Below are 16397 nucleotides of genomic sequence, written 5' to 3' on the forward strand. Positions count from 1 at the left end.
AGGCCTAATAACTTTGTATCATAGCTTCGATTTCATTTTCCTGTGACTGTGCTTTTACCAAACGTTGAAGTGCGAGAACTAGACAGACATCTTGAACAATGCCAGGCCGTCGTCGCGAGTCTCCGCTCAAGAATCCAAGTTGAGATTAAAGTATTTCGTAACGAACAACACTCACAGACTTCGCCAGGCAGGGCGTATATCGCACTAGGACTAGAGGGGTCAGCTAACAAACTCGGCGCAGGAGTCATCAAACATGCTGTCGATGGATCGACAGAAGTGCTCTCTAACATTAGGCACACTTACATCACACCTCCTGGGGAGGGATTTCTTCCTCGAGATACGGCTCAGCACCATCGAAAATGGGCATTAACAGTGATTAAAGAGGCAGTTTCAAAAGCAAATATTACGATGCACGACCTCGACTGTATATGTTATACCAAAGGTTAGCTAAATCCCTCATGAAGTCTCATGTTTAAATGTTCCTCCAGGCCCCGGTATGGGTGCACCTTTACAGTCTGTCGCTCTAGTCGCTCGCACCCTCTCATTGTTGTACGAGAAGCCCCTCGTTGGTGTCAATCATTGTGTTGGACGTATGTATATCCAATCACGGTGTGCAACTTCCACTGATTTTGTGAAATAGATATTGAAATGGGACGGCAAGTCACTGGAGCTCAGAATCCAGTGGTACTATATGTGTCTGGTGGCAACACACAAGTCATCGCATATTCACGACAATGCTACCGGATCTTTGGAGAAACACTCGATATAGCTGTTGGAAACTGCCTTGACAGATTTGCCAGAGTGATAAACCTAAGCAACGACCCAAGTCCAGGGTATAACATCGAACAAGAGGCGAAGAAGTATTTTACTTTATGTCTGTTCATGGTATTTCGATTGACCTGGCGTCCACTCAGGGGGAAACGACTCGTCCCATTACCTTACACAACCAAGGGGATGGACGTCAGCCTGTCTGGCATACTGACTTCGATCGAAGCCTACACATCTGACCGTCGGTATCGGGCTCAAGACGAACCTTGCGAAGAGTCAGAAGATATTATCAGACCCGCGGATCTCTGTTTCTCCCTTCAAGAAACGGTGTTTTCCATGCTTGTTGAAATTACGGAACGAGCGATGGCTCACATTGGGAGCAGAGAGGTGCTTATTGTTGGAGGAGTTGGCTGTAAGATATTTGTTCTAACTCGTTATGGCCAACCTGATTGATCCATCTTAAGGTAATGAACGACTGCAAGAAATGATGGGCATCATGGCACAAGAGCGAGGTGGATCGGTGTTTGCGACCGATGAGCGGTTAGTTTTTGAAGCACTGATGATATAGTTTTCTTATTCACGAACTCGCAGTTTCTGCATTGATAACGGCATCATGATCGCTCAGGCTGGTCTACTGAGCTATCGCATGGGATTTCAGACACCTCTTGCAAAGAGCACCTGTACGCAAAGGTTAGTGCCTCAACACTATGGAGTGGTCTTGCAAAAAAATAATATTTTGTATTCAAGATTCCGGACTGACGAAGTGCATGTTGCATGGCGACCTTGAACGCTTGGATGCCTACCTATTCTATACCTATTCTACAATTAAAATATCGTCAGGACCTGTCTGTATTATTATTGTGCAATGTTCGCCAGCACAAGCTTCCAGTCCTCAGGTTCTCCTTTCATGTCTTGACTGAGCTGCTCTAGTCTCTGCCACCACCACCTGTGACTCTTTGCGTACTCTCCTGTATCATCTTCAGATACCCTGGCCTGCCAAGGCTTGTCAGCCAAAATGTAGTGAAGACATCTGATCTCTTCGTCTCTCCACAGCGGTTTGTGAATTAACATCAATGTCTTGAGCGCATTGTAACACCATGGCAAAGGTTTCCACTTTCCCCTAAATAAATCTGACAAGAGATCTTGGTCTGGGAATGACCAAGTTGACACCAGAGGTGAAGTATAAAGGTGATTGCGGACAGTTTCTGCAAGAGCCAGAGAAGGGTTGAGAACCACGATGCCGGAGTTCAGCTGAGTGTGCGGACGTGGGCTTGCTTCCGTAATGATCACTGAAGCAGTCAAACCAGAGGGGTGAGCCAATGGAGTATATGCGCAGTTCTCAGGGACCCTGGAAGACTAGATATGAGCTATTATAATGGTAAAATATCAAATGGCATACCAATCAGCAGGATAGTGGGGCAGCTTGCGTGGATTACATGCACACACATGCGCAGCAGCTATCCAGTCGTTTGGGAGATCAATGTCAAATAACTCGTCCATATTGCGCATCACGATCATATCGGCATCCATAAGGACGATACGCTATTCTCAAAGTACATGTAAGTCATGAGCGCTGCAAAATCTGAACCAAATACTTCATATTCTTTCAATTCAAATGCCCTTTATATCGCAATAAGTAGTCCGTCAGCTTCATAGCTGATTTGCACGCACCTCAGCTTCGTCCATGTATCAGCGAACCTTGCGTCATGGGTTGAAAGTGAATGTTTTCCCTCTGGAGGGCGCAGCGATTCGACGGGCCTCACGGAAATGCCCCTTCGCTCTAGGACACTCCGGGCATCCTGGGGTAGTGTAGGAGTGACCATGACAACAAGAGGGAATGCAGATGCCACAGATCTAAGGGTCGATTCGAGCACCAGAACGCCAGGTAAATAACTGGTTGCTGTGAGTAGAGTCACATAAGCTGCCCTTCTAGCCATCACGATCGATGTTACTGGGGTAAGGGATGGAAGCGAGCGACAAAGACAGGATAAAGCGGCAGTCTGAGTACTTCAATCGATTGATCAAAGCTCAAAAATACTACTGAAAGATCGGACAATCGGAGGTTACGGCCCTACTTAATTACAATCTTCTGATAATCCATTCTATATCGATCTGCACCAGGCGAAAAGGAGTTTTCGCACAAATATCCAACATATGTTTCGTGTACATGGGCAACGATAAAGTAAGACTGTCGCAAGGATAATATCTAAATGTAGTGCAAGAAGCTATCATAGAAAGCACTCAGTTGAGTGCACGACACGCCAAAATTGAAACCTACCGAGTGTCATGCTCGCTGTCCAGAAGTGCAATGATATCTTCCTCCCGTACAGGATCCTTGACGTTGCAGATAATCGTTCGCGTAGTGTCATCCATGAACTTCATAGCGTGCGTCCGAGAACGTGATGTCAGAAGTCGAAATTTCCGGATGAGTTTATTTGCGAGGGGTCAGCATGCATATTAACCTTGATAACCTCAGCGAGTTCGATTGACAGAAGCTTTTGATGAATCCCGCAGAAAACGAGGCAAGAATGGCTCGTGAACTACATGGGCTCGCTTACTATGTTGATTGGGGCTGTCGATAGCGGTGGACGAACCTCTAGTTGTTTAGAGTTTGACATTTAAATTAGGAAATTACCGAGCTCCTTTTTGTACCTTATTTACTCCTTTTCCCCTCGGCGTGTAGGATTTAGTACATAATCGTACGCCTCAAATACATTTCTGTAGATTTCTTAGCATGACCGCAGTGCACGTTTGACCACGTAGGATTCCAGATAAGAGATAGTGACTATCCTTATATCTTATTCGGTATTCTTCTCACTTGGACATAAAACATGCCGGATAATCCTCAAGCTTAGGTGTTTATATATATACTGACAACGGTCGGATCACATCATTCAGGAAATGGCAGTAAACGGGATCCGCTCGTGGATTAGATAGAGTAAATAATAAGACAATATTATACGTTTATGTTGTCTGGGTATGACTTGTCGACGACGCTTCTTGCGTAACGATATTCTTCACCCTGTTCTCTGTGGCCTTTCCTTTCAACATATTCTCTATAAAGTATTCGCCAGCCTAGCAACCATGTGTAAGAAGAATCGTCCGCAACGAAAAATAATTAATAAATGGCTGACCTTGTAACTACTGCGGACAAGAGGACCACTAGCCACATAGGCGAAGCCCATGTCATCAGCAATTTGCTTCCATCGGTCAAACTCGGAAGGTTCTACGTATCGGTCAACCTTCATGTGTCGCTTCGTGGGCCTCATATATTGCCCAAAGGTCACAACATCAACATTAATTTTGCGAAGCTCTGAACGAGGACTCAGCAATTATAATCTTGACACGAACACGCTTCAGCTTACCTCGTAAAGCATCCATGACCTGCTCTTCTGTCTCGCCGACACCAAGCATGATACTTGTCTTGGTGACGCGGACACCTTCCTTCTTCGCGTGTTCAAGCACCTTCAGACTCTGCCGGAAAGTTGCACGGCGGTCGCGCACAAATGGAGTCAACTCTTCCACAGTCTCGATATTATGCGCGTAGACGTCTAGACCAGACTTTGCCACGAGAGAAACATGTTCCAAATTGCCCGCAAAATCTCCTGTTAATGCTTCCACAAGAATCTGAGGCGCCCTGTTTCAAGTATCCTGTTGGTGAGCAGCGCAAACGAAGTCACTATGTAGCGTACTTTTGCTTAATCTTCATGATAGTCTCTGCGAAGTGATGTGCACCACCATCTACAAGATCTGCAAGGATAATTATAGACCTGTGATGTGGTCATGTTTGTAGTCAACGCACCGTCTCTGTCAACACTTGTGAGAACGATGTATCCGAGCCCCCATCGACTAATGGCCTCTGCTGTATTCTCAGGCTCGTGAGGATCCAATGGAGGTGGGGTGCGGGAAGTCTTGACAGAGCAGAATCTACAGCCACGAGTACAGGTGTCTCCCATCAACTAAAAGGAGTGGAATTAGTCAATGGACAGTAATTCCAATATTATGTAGCACACCATGATCGTAGCCGTTGCTGCCCTCTTGCCCTCCTCGGCAGTCGCGCCTTCCTTTCCACCCCAGCAGTCACCAATATTAGGACACCGTGCTTCCTCACATACAGTATGAAGACCGAGCCCCCTTAAGTCCTTCTTGATCTTGTTAAAAGATGCTCCGGAGGGTATCTTAGTCTTTAGAAAGCTGGGTAGCCGCGGTCTGTAGTGGATGCATGAACATTATTCCCGAAAAATCATGAAAAATCATTCGCACCCTTGGGTATTCCCAAGTACTACATGCTCTATGGGTTCTCCTGAGATGAAGTCGTCTAGTGATGGTCCAGAGACCAGCGCTTCACGGAAGCCGGATTTTGACTTCGGCGTCGAGGCTGATGGTGTTGCCAGGTGCCGAACTTGAGATAAAAGTCGACAACTGGAACGGGGGCGTAGAAGTGAGTTTGTGAGGAGCGAATTGGCTGACATTGTGATGGAGGACAGTTAAGTATTGTGCACGCATGTCATGTAATGAATCGGAATGGGACGAGCCCACGTCGACAAAAAAGGCAATTTTGGCCGCTCGCCGTTCGGGATCAAAATCCAAAAGTTGTTAAGTCACCCAAGTATTGGGCTTTCATGAACACGCTTTCCAGAAGGGAGGAGGACACGCTCCTTAAAACCACGAAAGCGCGCGCTTTACAGGAATGTGATCCAATAGTGAAAGGTTTGACCATGCATTCTAGCATGATCAAGAACACTTATACCGGCTTCATGTCACTCAGAATTCGCCAATTGCGCAACAGGACGTACGCTGTCTATTGCATGGGCTTGCAGGGACAAGTACAAAGCCTTACAGGAGTGTATGCTGCAATAGTGAGTCCAACCGCACTCGCAATACAATGTCCAGTATATTGAGTGAATGTATTTTCCAGCACAAGTGAAACAGCCATGGACGATGTCCGAAGGGAATATCTTCGATTAAGAGACCAACAGAAAACGCCTCAAGCAACACTATGAAGATGACAGGATGTCTTGATAGTGTCTTTCGCCTTCAAAACCGCAAGGCGTGCCATCAGGTGTACACACCATGATCATACACTATCCAAAGTCATATCGCTACACCAGCGTCCCCTTAGGCAAGGAAACATTGAATACTAGCAGAAGTACCGACAATAGTATAGACCACGTTTCATTACAGGGAATCTCAGCTTTTCTTTCCATTGTTGATGGTAAGCCATTGAGCACGAAGACCCATGAGAGATGAAATGAAACTGAACAAAACAATCTATCAGCCGAGCATAGTAAAAGAAACCATTGCCAAACTGACCCAGCAAAGCCAACAATCCCGTCGTTGACATTGACAAGACCCAAGTTGGAAGCGGGTATCAAAATGTCGAAAAGGTCGATAATGAATTGGTGGCGCGTATCTGCACGCAGGCTATGGGAATATTAGAGTCATCAGTGATGTAGTACTGATGGATTCAACGTACTTTTCAAGCGCGAGTCGCCTGACTTCTCTTTGAGCTTCATCGCCGAGGTCCTTTTCTCCCCAAGTCTGGGAGTTACGTAACTTCTTTGCGTCGTGAGCTAGTCGTCCGGCCTAGAAAACGGAAATTGAAGTTCAAAGCCATTATCCCAGCTGAATGATAAGTCTCACCTTCAGCAATCCATGTGTAATGCTGAATAAGATCCCAGCCAGCCAGAATCTGTTGGATGTCTTTGTAACCTTCTCGGCAGTGCCAGGCTTGAGAACAATAAACTTTGCGGCGTTCGCCTGTCAAATTATTTGTGAAGTTATAAAACTATTCATGGATCACTTGTCTTACCCACAGAGCTGTGTCATATGTAAGATACCCAAAGTAGGCGAGCTGCCGACCGATGCTGGCCACTTGTTCGCCAACTTCACCTGATGATGAAGCAGCACGCAATGCGGCTTGGAGGTGCTCGACAGGTTTCCCAAGTCGCATGACTGCACAAATGTCAAGCACGATGATGTGGCACACAGACAAACCTTACCTTTACGGACAATCCCTAGGTGACTCTTGAGAGCTGTCCATCGAGCAGCTTCAACTTTGTTGCCTCGAGAGAGGAGGAACCAGGCGAGGAACCGAGAAAAATACTGAACTGTGCGGTAGAGCTAGCGGATGAAACGGTCCGATAAGTATTCCGCTCCTACAAACAATGAAATCATACCTTATCCCGGCCGACATTAAATGATCCAAATTTCAAGGACTGAGAAACATAAGGGTGGAGAATGACCTGTGATGCAATTGTAGCCATGTCTGAGAAAAATAAATGACAGATTCTTGCAAGAAGATGGAGGTGTGCGGTGAATGCTACTTGAAGACTTCAGAGATCTGAGAAGACGGTGACCTGGCATGCCATTATCACGTGGATTCAAGTTGGCTACTTTCGTATACCCGACGATCTCGCATACCGGTGACGACGTCCTTATGCATATGATTTCAGAATTAGACTTCACAAGAGCAAGACAAGACAAGACAAGGGGAGCCATGGAAGGTCTCCTTTCGAGGATGTCAAAGGTACGAACAAAGCGTTTATTGAGCGGCTATCAGACCAGACTCGGACGTAGCAGTGATGATATCCGATGCCGGCGTATAGGCACATGCTGAAGCAGAGAAATACGGACCGACGTTCACGCTGGAATAAGTGACTGACAGCGGCGTCACGATGTCTAACCGAAGGCCACTACTGGGACTCATTCCCAGGTGTTGAACTTCGGTGAGTTTCTTGCGGGTGATTTCGGACGGCAAAAGCCGCGCGTAATTGCGCTGAAGAACTTGCGGGTGACACAAGCTTCTGTCCTGCCCCTGCCCCTCACTTGCTGCGCTTTCATCATTACTAGAGACTGCCAGTCATGACCACAGGCCCTTGGCTTCCCCGCCGAGTGAGTTCTGCGTTCTAGTTCTCACGTGACATACCACTCATTTTGTCATACTTCAAGCTCATCCATGTGATTCCTCGTCGAAGACTGTTCTCATCATCCGTCATGGTAGGTTAGGTTAATGAGCTTGTTGTGACAGGAAATAATGGTTGTGTCAGTCAAATCAAGCATTTCGCAGCGAGCGTGACACCTTCGGTGAGCTCCAGGTCCCTGCCGATCGTTATTGGGGCGCACAAACACAACGGTATGTATCGAGTCTAAGATGAGTGCTACTGAACATTTTCTACAGGTCATTACAAAACTTCGATATTGGTGGCCCATCGCAACGACTACCGCATCCTCTGATCAAAGCTTTCGGTGTGCTGAAGAAGGCTGCAGCCATTGTCAATGTTAGTTATGGTATGGACGCGAAGGTCGGCGAAGCCATTCAAAAAGCTGCTGATGATGTGAGAAATGATTTCCTAGGCTTCACATGTGTTTTTTGAGTTGATTTTCACTCCAGGTCATTTCTGGGAAGCTCATGGATCATTTCCCCTTGGTTGTCTTCCAAACTGGAAGTGGGACACAGAGTAACATGAACGTAAACGAGGTGAGCATAACAAATGCTCGATTAATTAATGTTGTTACTTAGCGTGGTCAACAGGTAATATCGAATCGTGCAATAGAACTCCTTGGCGGTGAACTTGGGTCTAAGAAACCAGTACATCCGAATGACCACGTCAACATGAGCCAGAGTAGTAATGACACGTGAGTCACTGAGTAGCTTACGCTTGTTTGCATGGGTTTAACGGGCATGTAGCTTCCCAACAGCTATGCATGTCGCTGCTGTGACTGAAATTACCCATTCGTTGCTACCGGCGCTGACGCAACTCAGGGATGCACTTAACGAAAAGGCTGAGCTTTTTAGCGGGATTATCAAAATCGGACGCACACACTTACAGGTATGAATAGGACGGCCTTCCATGTGGATGTTGTCTGATCGCTATTAGGATGCCACACCTCTGACGCTTGGCCAAGAATTCAGCGGATATGTCCAGCAAATCGATAATGGTATTGCTCGTGTCCAAAATGTCATTCCTCGCTTGAGCCTTCTTGCTCAGGGTGGCACTGCGGTTGGCACAGTCAGTCCGTTGACATCCAGCGAAAAGTAGAGATGCTCACGTGCCGTGCAGGGTCTGAATACCAAGAAGGGGTTCGATGTCAAAATTGCTGCCGAGATCTCTACCATCACGGGCTTAAAGTTCCTGACCGCGCCGAACAAGGCAAGGCAATTTACAGCGATTGTTTCGTCTGACTACTGACGAAGATCCGCAGTTCGAAGCTCTAGCCAGTCACGATGCCCTGGTTGAGACTCATGGTGCTCTGAATGTCATCGCGTGTTCCCTCATGAAAATCGCCAACGACATTAGGTTCCTTGGCTCTGGTCCTCGGTGTGGCTTCGGTGAACTAAGCCTCCCTGAAAACGAGCCTGGCAGCAGTATCATGCCTGGCAAAGTGAACCCCACGCAGTGCGAGGCTGTAACAATGGTTGCCGCTCAAGTTATGGGTAACCAAACTGCTGTTAGCGTTGCTGGAGCCAGCGGGCAGTTTGAGGTATTTGTATTTCATATGCGGCACATTCGTCATTCAATGCATCTACTATTAGCTCAACGTCTTCAAACCGGTTATAATCATGAACGTGCTCCAGAGCATCCGCCTTCTTTCTGATGGTGAAGTTTCATAACTCGATAACTCGTTGACGACCTGCTGATCCTTGTATGATCAGCCTCGCGGTCTTTTACCAAGCATTGCATAGTCGGCATCGAGGCCAATGAGAAGCGTATAAACTACCTCTTGAACGAGAGTTTAATGCTTGCAACGATTTTGAACAGCCACCTGGGCTATGATAGTGCGTGCTAAATATAACTCCGCGCGATTCCGGCCGAAGTTCATTGTACTTTGCAGACGTGGCCAAGTGCGCAAAGAAAGCGCACAAAGAAGGAACGACACTGAAGGAAGCCACTGTTGCGCTCGGATACCTGACACCTGAAGCGTTTGATGAGAAAGTGCGACCAGAATTGATGTTATACCCAGATGACATATAGTCACAAGATGGCGTTGCTGCATGTTATCTATAAAATGGAGATCCTATGATAGCTATGAAACAATGTGGAACAGCTGGTAACCAGCTCATGTCCATTTAATCGATAAAAAGATGTGTAGCTTACTGCGGCTGGTGTGAAGATCTGATAGAGAGAAGCTCGTCCGCCAAGAACAGCAAGGAAGGAACAGGGAATACAAAAAAGGCAAGAATGCTATATCCAACCGCAAACGAAATATACCACGTCAAATCAGTACAACTTCCCGTCACAGCACTCCCTCGTCTCTACTCGTAATTTGCACAGCAACATTCTTCCTCGTCATCCACACCGAGCTCACTTTTGAACCCGAAAATTCTTAGTCTGTGCTCATCACCGTCAACGTCGACCACAACTCCACTTTATTTAGCTTCTGAAGAAATATTCGGGCATTAGGTTGACTGCCACAGCGTCCTTCTCTTTACATCTCCTGGTCCCACGAGGCGACCTGTCTTTACAACACTTAAGTCGGCTACTGCCTCGTCATATCTTCCTCTCTTTGCATCTTATTTGTCGCTACTTTGGTTTTCTATGTCACTCAGCCGAATTCTCAATGACGAACCACCCCCGGCGAGAAAATCCGCTTCCTCACGTGGTGGTGCCATCGATCCTTCGTTAGCAGACGTGTCGCCTCTCTCCCGAGCCACAGTCATATCTCCTCATCCCCAAACTCTTCGTCGGAGTCCAACTCCTCTCGGAGAGCAGCCACCACTTCCTCGTGGATATTCCTACCAGACACCCTCTTATCAGGGTGCCGGAGGCTGGGATCCATACTCGGGTGATTATGTTCAGGGAGAGATATTCCCTCTTGGCCCAGGAGGCAACTATTATTCTCAGCGTGAACGGGATGGACAGCACCAGCCTCCACCTCCAGAACCGCGCGCATCTTCCGTGGGCGCTTACTACAAGGAAGGTGAAAATGAATCCGCATCGCGAAAACGGAGAAAGGCTGTAGCTCCAGACGACGACCCCGATTACCAACCTCCGATTGTAAAGCGCGTAAGTTTTATCAGTTATACATAGCACTCGATTCGGCTTCACTCACCTTCCTATTCTTATCCCCTAGGCACCCCGTCGAAATCCTCCTCGTGCAAAGGCAAATCGCCCTGAGTCGCCTCTTATGGAGGGAGCGGATCTTCCACCAGCTGCACGGGAGTATCATCAAACTGAAGAGGAACGACGTCTGGCATCTTCTGACCTGTCGGACTGTGAAGAAGTATGGATTGGTGACCTCAGCGATTATATCATAGAGACACATTTACGCCAGCGCAAAGTAGAATCGTGGTTCAATGCCAGTGTTTTGGTCAGTTCTACATTTGTGACTTCCTGTCCGTCGATTCACATTTTATCATAGGAACGCAACTCCAGCACGGCGCTGACACTATCACGTCACTACGTGTCCCGCATTGCACGGATGCCCCTCCCGCCTCCAACACCCCCACCGATACCTCCTTCTGTTGAGGAAGAGCTTCTATCCACTATTCACGCTTCCCCACCTCCCGATGCATATGAGTATGGAGCTCCAGATAACTACGGATCTGATTCCGCTAGATTTGGGGCAGAAGATGCGGCTCGGTTATTCGAGGAGTCTTACCTAGGTCGCAATCAGAAACACAAGGACTCACTCAAGCGTGGTGCAGATGGTGCAGATTCAGACGAGAGCAGTGACCTTGAAGTTCCTGTTTCATCCCGAAACAAACCTGCAGCGAAGAAACGAAAGGTCGACAAAGACTCTGCTTCAATCGCTGACGAATTCGAACGGTCTATCGGCGGGATCAGCCCTTCCAAATTTGCTTCATCAAAGGCGAAAGGGAAGGTCAAACAGAGTCTGCTGCGGGAAGCGAGCACGGACAGTGTTATACCGATTGCGACACCTAAAGGTCGTAAGAGGGGTGGTGGTGGGAAGAAGCTTTTGCCACCTGATACTCTAGAGGGTCTTGGCATTGGCTCCGCTGGAGCATCCGTCGCTGGAGACATCACGCCTTCGGCATCCAGGCCTGTATCGCCCGCGCTCACTGCAACTTCTGTCGTGTACGAGTTAGATGAGATCATTCCTCCTCTCAAGCGCGCTAAAAAGATTGATGAGAATGCTATGGCCAAACGATTGAAGAATTTGGAGGAGGCTCAGAAGAAAGTTTGGACAAACATCGCTCGGAGAGACGTTGCTAAGGTATGTATGGATCTTACAATACGTGTTGTTTGCATTCCCATCTCGTTGCGTAGGTGTACAAGTATGCCGCGATGGGTTACCAGGCTCGTCAAGGTCAGCTCAAGCGCTTGGCCACGCTCTCATCCATTCAAGCACGTCGGCCCTTCACGAAGACCGCAAAAGCTCAAAAAGATGTCCAAGCAAAAGGAAAACGCTTGATGCGTGAGATGTTAGTCTTCTGGAAGAAGAATGAGCGAGAAGAGAGAGACGTCCGAAAACGCGAGCAAAAGGAGGCCATTGACAGGGCCAAGGTCGAGGAAGAGAAAAGGGAGGCGGCGCGTCAAGCGCGCAAACTTGAGTTCTTGATCAGTCAAACCGAGTTGTACAGCCATTTCGTCGGCAACAAGCTCAAGAGTGAGTTCTATTTTTCGGTACTTTAGCGACTATTCGCTGACACTCATACCTCAGCTTCTGAAGTCCAAGGAGATACTCCTGAAACTTCGACGCCGGCAGGTGCTACTCTCGAAGACGTTGACCCATCAGTACTTCGAGAAATTGACTTTGATGACGGTTAGTTTTCTTAATCTGTATCTTGACAATTTGAAAGCTGAACGTTATGATCAGAGGACCAAACCAACCTGCACCGACATGCACGGCATAACGCTCAGGAGGCCATCGCTCTTGCCAGAGAAAGGGCTCAGCAATTTGACATGCAAGCTGCACTCGACAGGAAAACGAACGAGGCTTTAAAGCTTGCCAAGGCTCAGGCCCACATCAGGGATGATGATGAGTCAGGGCTCTCAGGCACTTCAAATACGCCTCTGGTTGACTGTATGTTTCCCGAATGCTCATGTCGAAGAGATTAACGATATTGTATACACAGTGGACTCTGATGAGCTCAACTTCCAAAATCCGACGTCACTCACCGGAGAACTCAAGATCAAACAACCGAAAATGCTCATGGCGCAACTAAAGGAATACCAACTCAAAGGTCTGAATTGGCTTGCTACGTTGTATGAACAGGGTATCAACGGCATTCTCGCCGATGAGATGGGTCTCGGAAAGGTGAGATTGATTAGAATACTGCACAACTTGCCTTACACTCCTTGCACCTTAGACTGTACAGTCAATATCTCTCCTTGCGTACCTTGCTGAGGTACATGACATATGGGGGCCATTTTTGGTTGTCGCACCAGCCTCCACATTGCATAATTGGCAACAGGAGATTACTCGCTTTGTGCCTGGTCTGAAAGCCTTGCCTTATTGGGGGAACGTCAAGGACCGAACCACATTGCGCAAGTTCTGGAGCAAAAAAGAAATCAGTTATGACAAGGACGCACCGTTCCATGTCCTGATTACAAGCTACCAATTGGTCAGTTGCCACGGCATACTGTTTCCAGCTGTGCTAATGTCTGTGTCAGGTTACTCAAGACCAGCAATACTTCCAGCGCGTAAAATGGCAATATATGATTCTTGACGAAGCTCAGAATATCAAGAATGCCTCCAGTGTACGGTGGAAAACATTGCTCGGATTCCAATGTCGCAATCGTTTACTTTTGACTGGCACACCAATTCAAAACTCAATGCAAGGTCAGTGAATTAAGGCAGCAGCTTGACTACTTGCTAAACTCCACATAGAGCTCTGGGCGTTGCTCCACTTCATCATGCCCAGTCTTTTTGACTCCCACGACGAGTTCAACGAGTGGTTCTCCAAGGATATTGAAAACGCTGCAGAGAACAAGGGCAGCAAGCTCAATGAACGTCAACTACGGCGGTTGCACATGATATTGAAGCCTTTCATGTTACGACGAGTAAAACGACATGTGCAAAACGAGTTGAGCGAGAAGGTATATATTCAATCCACTCATCAAGGAGCGATCGCTCACATCTTACCCAGATTGAGATCGATCATTACGTTGACCTTTCATCACGCCAACGTACTCTCTACCGTGCACTTCTGGCGAATGTATCTGTGGTAGATCTATTAGAGAAGGCCGCAAACATAGGAGATGCCGATTCTGCTCGATCACTAATGAACCTCGTAATGCAATTCCGGAAGGTGAGCAAGATCTGGTCTTACCATTTCTAAACACCGACTGACTTGTTTCAATGTAGGTTTGTAACCACCCCGAGCTCTTTGAACGTGCAGACGTGGTAGCCCCCTTCTCATTCTCTCGTTTTGGTCAATCTGGTCCGCTGAACCGTGAAGGCGATCTAATTGCTCTTCCTTACTCGACTCATAACCCTATTGAGTACCAAATTCCGGCGTTATTCCACCAAGATGGCGGGCTCATAGATGTCCCTTGTGAAAAGTCTGGATTGCGTAGGCGGTCGGACTGCACGAGTGCCCTTTTCAATATTTGGTCAACGGAGTGGATACATCGTTCGACATTAGATGATATTGAAGGTGTGTGGTGGTGCTTGAGTGATTGCCCCTTGGATGTAACATGTAACAGCTTCACCCGCGTTCGCATTTCTTCGACTCCTGAACACTACACCGAGTGATGTCCACGGTCTCCAGGTGTCTTCCTTCATGCGCAATTGGCTTCGGGTCCTTGAGGAAGAGAACAGGATTGTTGAGGATAGAAGGATCTCATCGTAGGCTGACTATAACTATTTCTCAACGTCCGACTGACCGTTTTCATAGGGAAGCAGAATTTGCAGCTCATGCTGGCGCACATCCGTTTAGCTTGAGCCCACGTCTCTCTTTGAGCCTGGATACCGCGGGAGGCCTACCACATCTTCTTGATATATCTTTAACAGCTTGGCAGGAGTCCAATCTAGCTCGACCAGCCTTGAGGTGGTTTGTGCCGCCGGCTGTAGCACCTCCAATATCTCTTCACTGCACAGATCGGACGTTCATAGAGCGTCAAGTACAGTTACTGGAGGCACCGATGGAATCGTTGGCATTTTACGGTCTCCCTCAGCACTTGCGGGATTTGCCTACCATTGATCAGGCATACCACACCCTAGTTCCTGCTTTATCCTCGGCAGGACTTGTCGGAAGTTCGCCTGCAGACCAGCTTCCATCTTCAAGCATGCAAATACCAGAGGCAAAGAGACTGATCTACGACTCTGCCAAACTCGCTCGATTAGATGCCCTCCTTCAGGAGCTCAAGGCTGGCGACCATCGTGTCTTGATATATTTCCAAATGACTCGTATGATGGACCTTATGGAGGAATATCTGATCTATCGTCAGTACAAATATTTACGTCTCGATGGCTCATCGAAGCTGGAAGATCGACGGGATATGGTGATGGATTGGCAGACACGGTCAGTGTTCGATTTAGGTTGTGTATTCTTCACTCTGATCAATTTGTTTCTAGCTCGGACATTTTCATATTTATCCTAAGTACGCGCGCGGGTGGTCTCGGAATCAACCTGACTGCAGCAGACACTGTTATCTTCTACGATCACGACTGGAATCCGTCAAACGATGCGCAGGCCATGGATCGCGCTCATCGTCTTGGTCAGACGCGCCAAGTAACTGTCTATCGCCTGATCACGAAGGGCACTATCGACGAGCGTATCATTCAGTTAGCTCGTGTCAAAAAAGATGTAACTATTTTTATTTTTCAAGTGCAGGACATTCAAATTGATGCCCTTCCAGGTGCAAGACATTGTGGTCGGCAACAAAAACTTCACAGACGTCACAAAACCCAGTGAAATTGTCCAGCTTCTCCTCAATGATGACCAGCTCGCAAACCTTGATAGTTCGAATACTGCGGGACCCTCTTCGAAGAAAGCAGGAAAACGTGCTGTAGGGGTTGTGGAAGGCCCTTCTGGTGATACTATGCGAGATCTTTGGAATGAAGAAGGCGATGACTTCTTTGGCCATTCCAGCAATAACAATGGTGCTGCCGCACCCCCTGAAGGCGGGGAAGAAGAGGAAGGGACAACAGTGCCAGCTAAAGGAAAGAAACGGAGAGCTGGTGCTGCAGCACGTCCGCGAAAAACGACCGGCAAGGGGAGTAGAAAGAAGGATCCTGGAACGGGGGATGTGACTCCTGCTGTGGACGCTGAGTGATTTTCTGTATTTTGTTGCTTTTACCTTTGCTTTGCTTTGTTCACGCACATTACCAACTTCTGTAGATTAATTCAAATCCGTATGTCCATGTAGGTCTGGCATTTAGTTACTTATTGCATGTTCTTATAATCTGTGATATTTATGTGGAATCATGATCGGCGTGAGAAATCTTAGATATGTATCCAGTTAATTGCACAAGTCAGTCACGCCCTACACGTCTTTTGCACACTACAAGGCCTAGTTCTTGATTGATCTACATCGACTGGCCCTCATGCACCTTCATTTGAACAGCAAAACTTCATTAATAACCTGGTACACGCTTCACTCGTCAACACTGATAAACCCGATTGCCGAGTCTGATAATTCGTGATTCAAACCCATATCCTCTCGACGTTCTCAATCTCTGCAAAGAATAACGACCAACGTTGAAAGGACAATAGTGTA

General features: G+C 47.4%; 8 protein-coding genes across 8 annotated transcripts; 4 read left to right on the forward strand and 4 right to left on the reverse strand.

Annotated features, from left to right (window-relative positions):
• The first annotated feature begins 15 nt into the window (after nt 1-15).
• EDB93DRAFT_32287 (peptidase M22 glycoprotease) lies at nt 16-1589 on the forward strand. The gene is made up of 8 exons (XM_041456090.1): nt 16-138; nt 188-442; nt 489-590; nt 641-860; nt 915-1180; nt 1233-1308; nt 1360-1458; nt 1516-1589. Exons 1-8 carry the CDS (start codon nt 99-101, stop codon nt 1553-1555), a joined length of 1098 nt encoding a protein of 365 aa, XP_041313722.1. The 5' UTR covers nt 16-98; the 3' UTR covers nt 1556-1589.
• On the reverse strand, nt 1590-2946 carry EDB93DRAFT_32277 (glycosyltransferase family 8 protein). The gene is made up of 4 exons (XM_041456089.1): nt 2440-2946; nt 2364-2388; nt 2168-2310; nt 1590-2116 (listed from the first exon to the last, which is right to left on the reverse strand). Exons 1-4 carry the CDS (start codon nt 2703-2705, stop codon nt 1624-1626), a joined length of 927 nt encoding a protein of 308 aa, XP_041313723.1. The 5' UTR covers nt 2706-2946; the 3' UTR covers nt 1590-1623.
• EDB93DRAFT_1324475 (uncharacterized protein) lies at nt 2798-3362 on the reverse strand. The gene is made up of 3 exons (XM_041455011.1): nt 3231-3362; nt 3047-3144; nt 2798-2993 (listed from the first exon to the last, which is right to left on the reverse strand). Exons 2-3 carry the CDS (start codon nt 3135-3137, stop codon nt 2848-2850), a joined length of 237 nt encoding a protein of 78 aa, XP_041313724.1. The 5' UTR covers nt 3138-3144; nt 3231-3362; the 3' UTR covers nt 2798-2847.
• Nucleotides 3363-3578: 216 nt separating this feature from the next.
• Nucleotides 3579-5337, reverse strand: EDB93DRAFT_1112821 (uncharacterized protein). Its single transcript, XM_041448162.1, has 7 exons — nt 5032-5337; nt 4782-4977; nt 4571-4727; nt 4461-4518; nt 4134-4405; nt 3903-4081; nt 3579-3843 (listed from the first exon to the last, which is right to left on the reverse strand). The coding sequence occupies exons 1-7, from the start codon at nt 5238-5240 to the stop codon at nt 3733-3735; spliced, it is 1182 nt and encodes a 393-aa protein (XP_041313725.1). The 5' UTR covers nt 5241-5337; the 3' UTR covers nt 3579-3732.
• A 201-nt stretch (nt 5338-5538) lies between these two features.
• EDB93DRAFT_1073946 (uncharacterized protein) lies at nt 5539-5771 on the forward strand (the record flags this gene model as incomplete). Its single annotated transcript, XM_041445054.1, has 2 exons — nt 5539-5627; nt 5687-5771. Coding segments are annotated over 2 exons (174 nt in total), but the record flags the coding sequence as incomplete, so codon positions are not given.
• A 187-nt stretch (nt 5772-5958) lies between these two features.
• On the reverse strand, nt 5959-7034 carry EDB93DRAFT_1318137 (peroxisomal biogenesis factor; the record flags this gene model as incomplete). Its single annotated transcript, XM_041454855.1, has 7 exons — nt 5959-6025; nt 6082-6192; nt 6245-6354; nt 6412-6528; nt 6581-6723; nt 6771-6891; nt 6948-7034. The coding sequence occupies 7 exons, from the start codon at nt 7032-7034 to the stop codon at nt 5959-5961; spliced, it is 756 nt and encodes a 251-aa protein (XP_041313727.1).
• Nucleotides 7035-7632: 598 nt separating this feature from the next.
• Nucleotides 7633-9743, forward strand: EDB93DRAFT_1244753 (fumarate hydratase; the record flags this gene model as incomplete). Its single annotated transcript, XM_041452244.1, has 13 exons — nt 7633-7662; nt 7720-7767; nt 7818-7903; nt 7949-8105; nt 8162-8248; nt 8303-8406; nt 8459-8600; nt 8649-8780; nt 8832-8942; nt 8974-9252; nt 9305-9368; nt 9425-9547; nt 9604-9743. 13 exons carry the CDS (start codon nt 7633-7635, stop codon nt 9741-9743), a joined length of 1503 nt encoding a protein of 500 aa, XP_041313728.1.
• A 1153-nt stretch (nt 9744-10896) lies between these two features.
• Nucleotides 10897-15953, forward strand: EDB93DRAFT_1073844 (SNF2 family N-terminal domain-containing protein; the record flags this gene model as incomplete). The annotated part of the gene is made up of 15 exons (XM_041445046.1): nt 10897-11079; nt 11131-11946; nt 12000-12339; nt 12394-12495; nt 12550-12756; nt 12809-12990; nt 13043-13297; nt 13347-13515; nt 13564-13772; nt 13823-13984; nt 14041-14332; nt 14382-14523; nt 14573-15199; nt 15253-15484; nt 15537-15953. 15 exons carry the CDS (start codon nt 10897-10899, stop codon nt 15951-15953), a joined length of 4335 nt encoding a protein of 1444 aa, XP_041313729.1.
• Between the last annotated feature and the right edge of the window lie 444 nt (nt 15954-16397).

Source organism: Suillus bovinus, assembly GCF_016758785.1.
Source record: "Suillus bovinus strain UH-Sbo-P2 chromosome Unknown EDB93scaffold_1, whole genome shotgun sequence".
In the NCBI taxonomy this organism is placed as follows: domain Eukaryota; kingdom Fungi; phylum Basidiomycota; class Agaricomycetes; order Boletales; family Suillaceae; genus Suillus; species Suillus bovinus.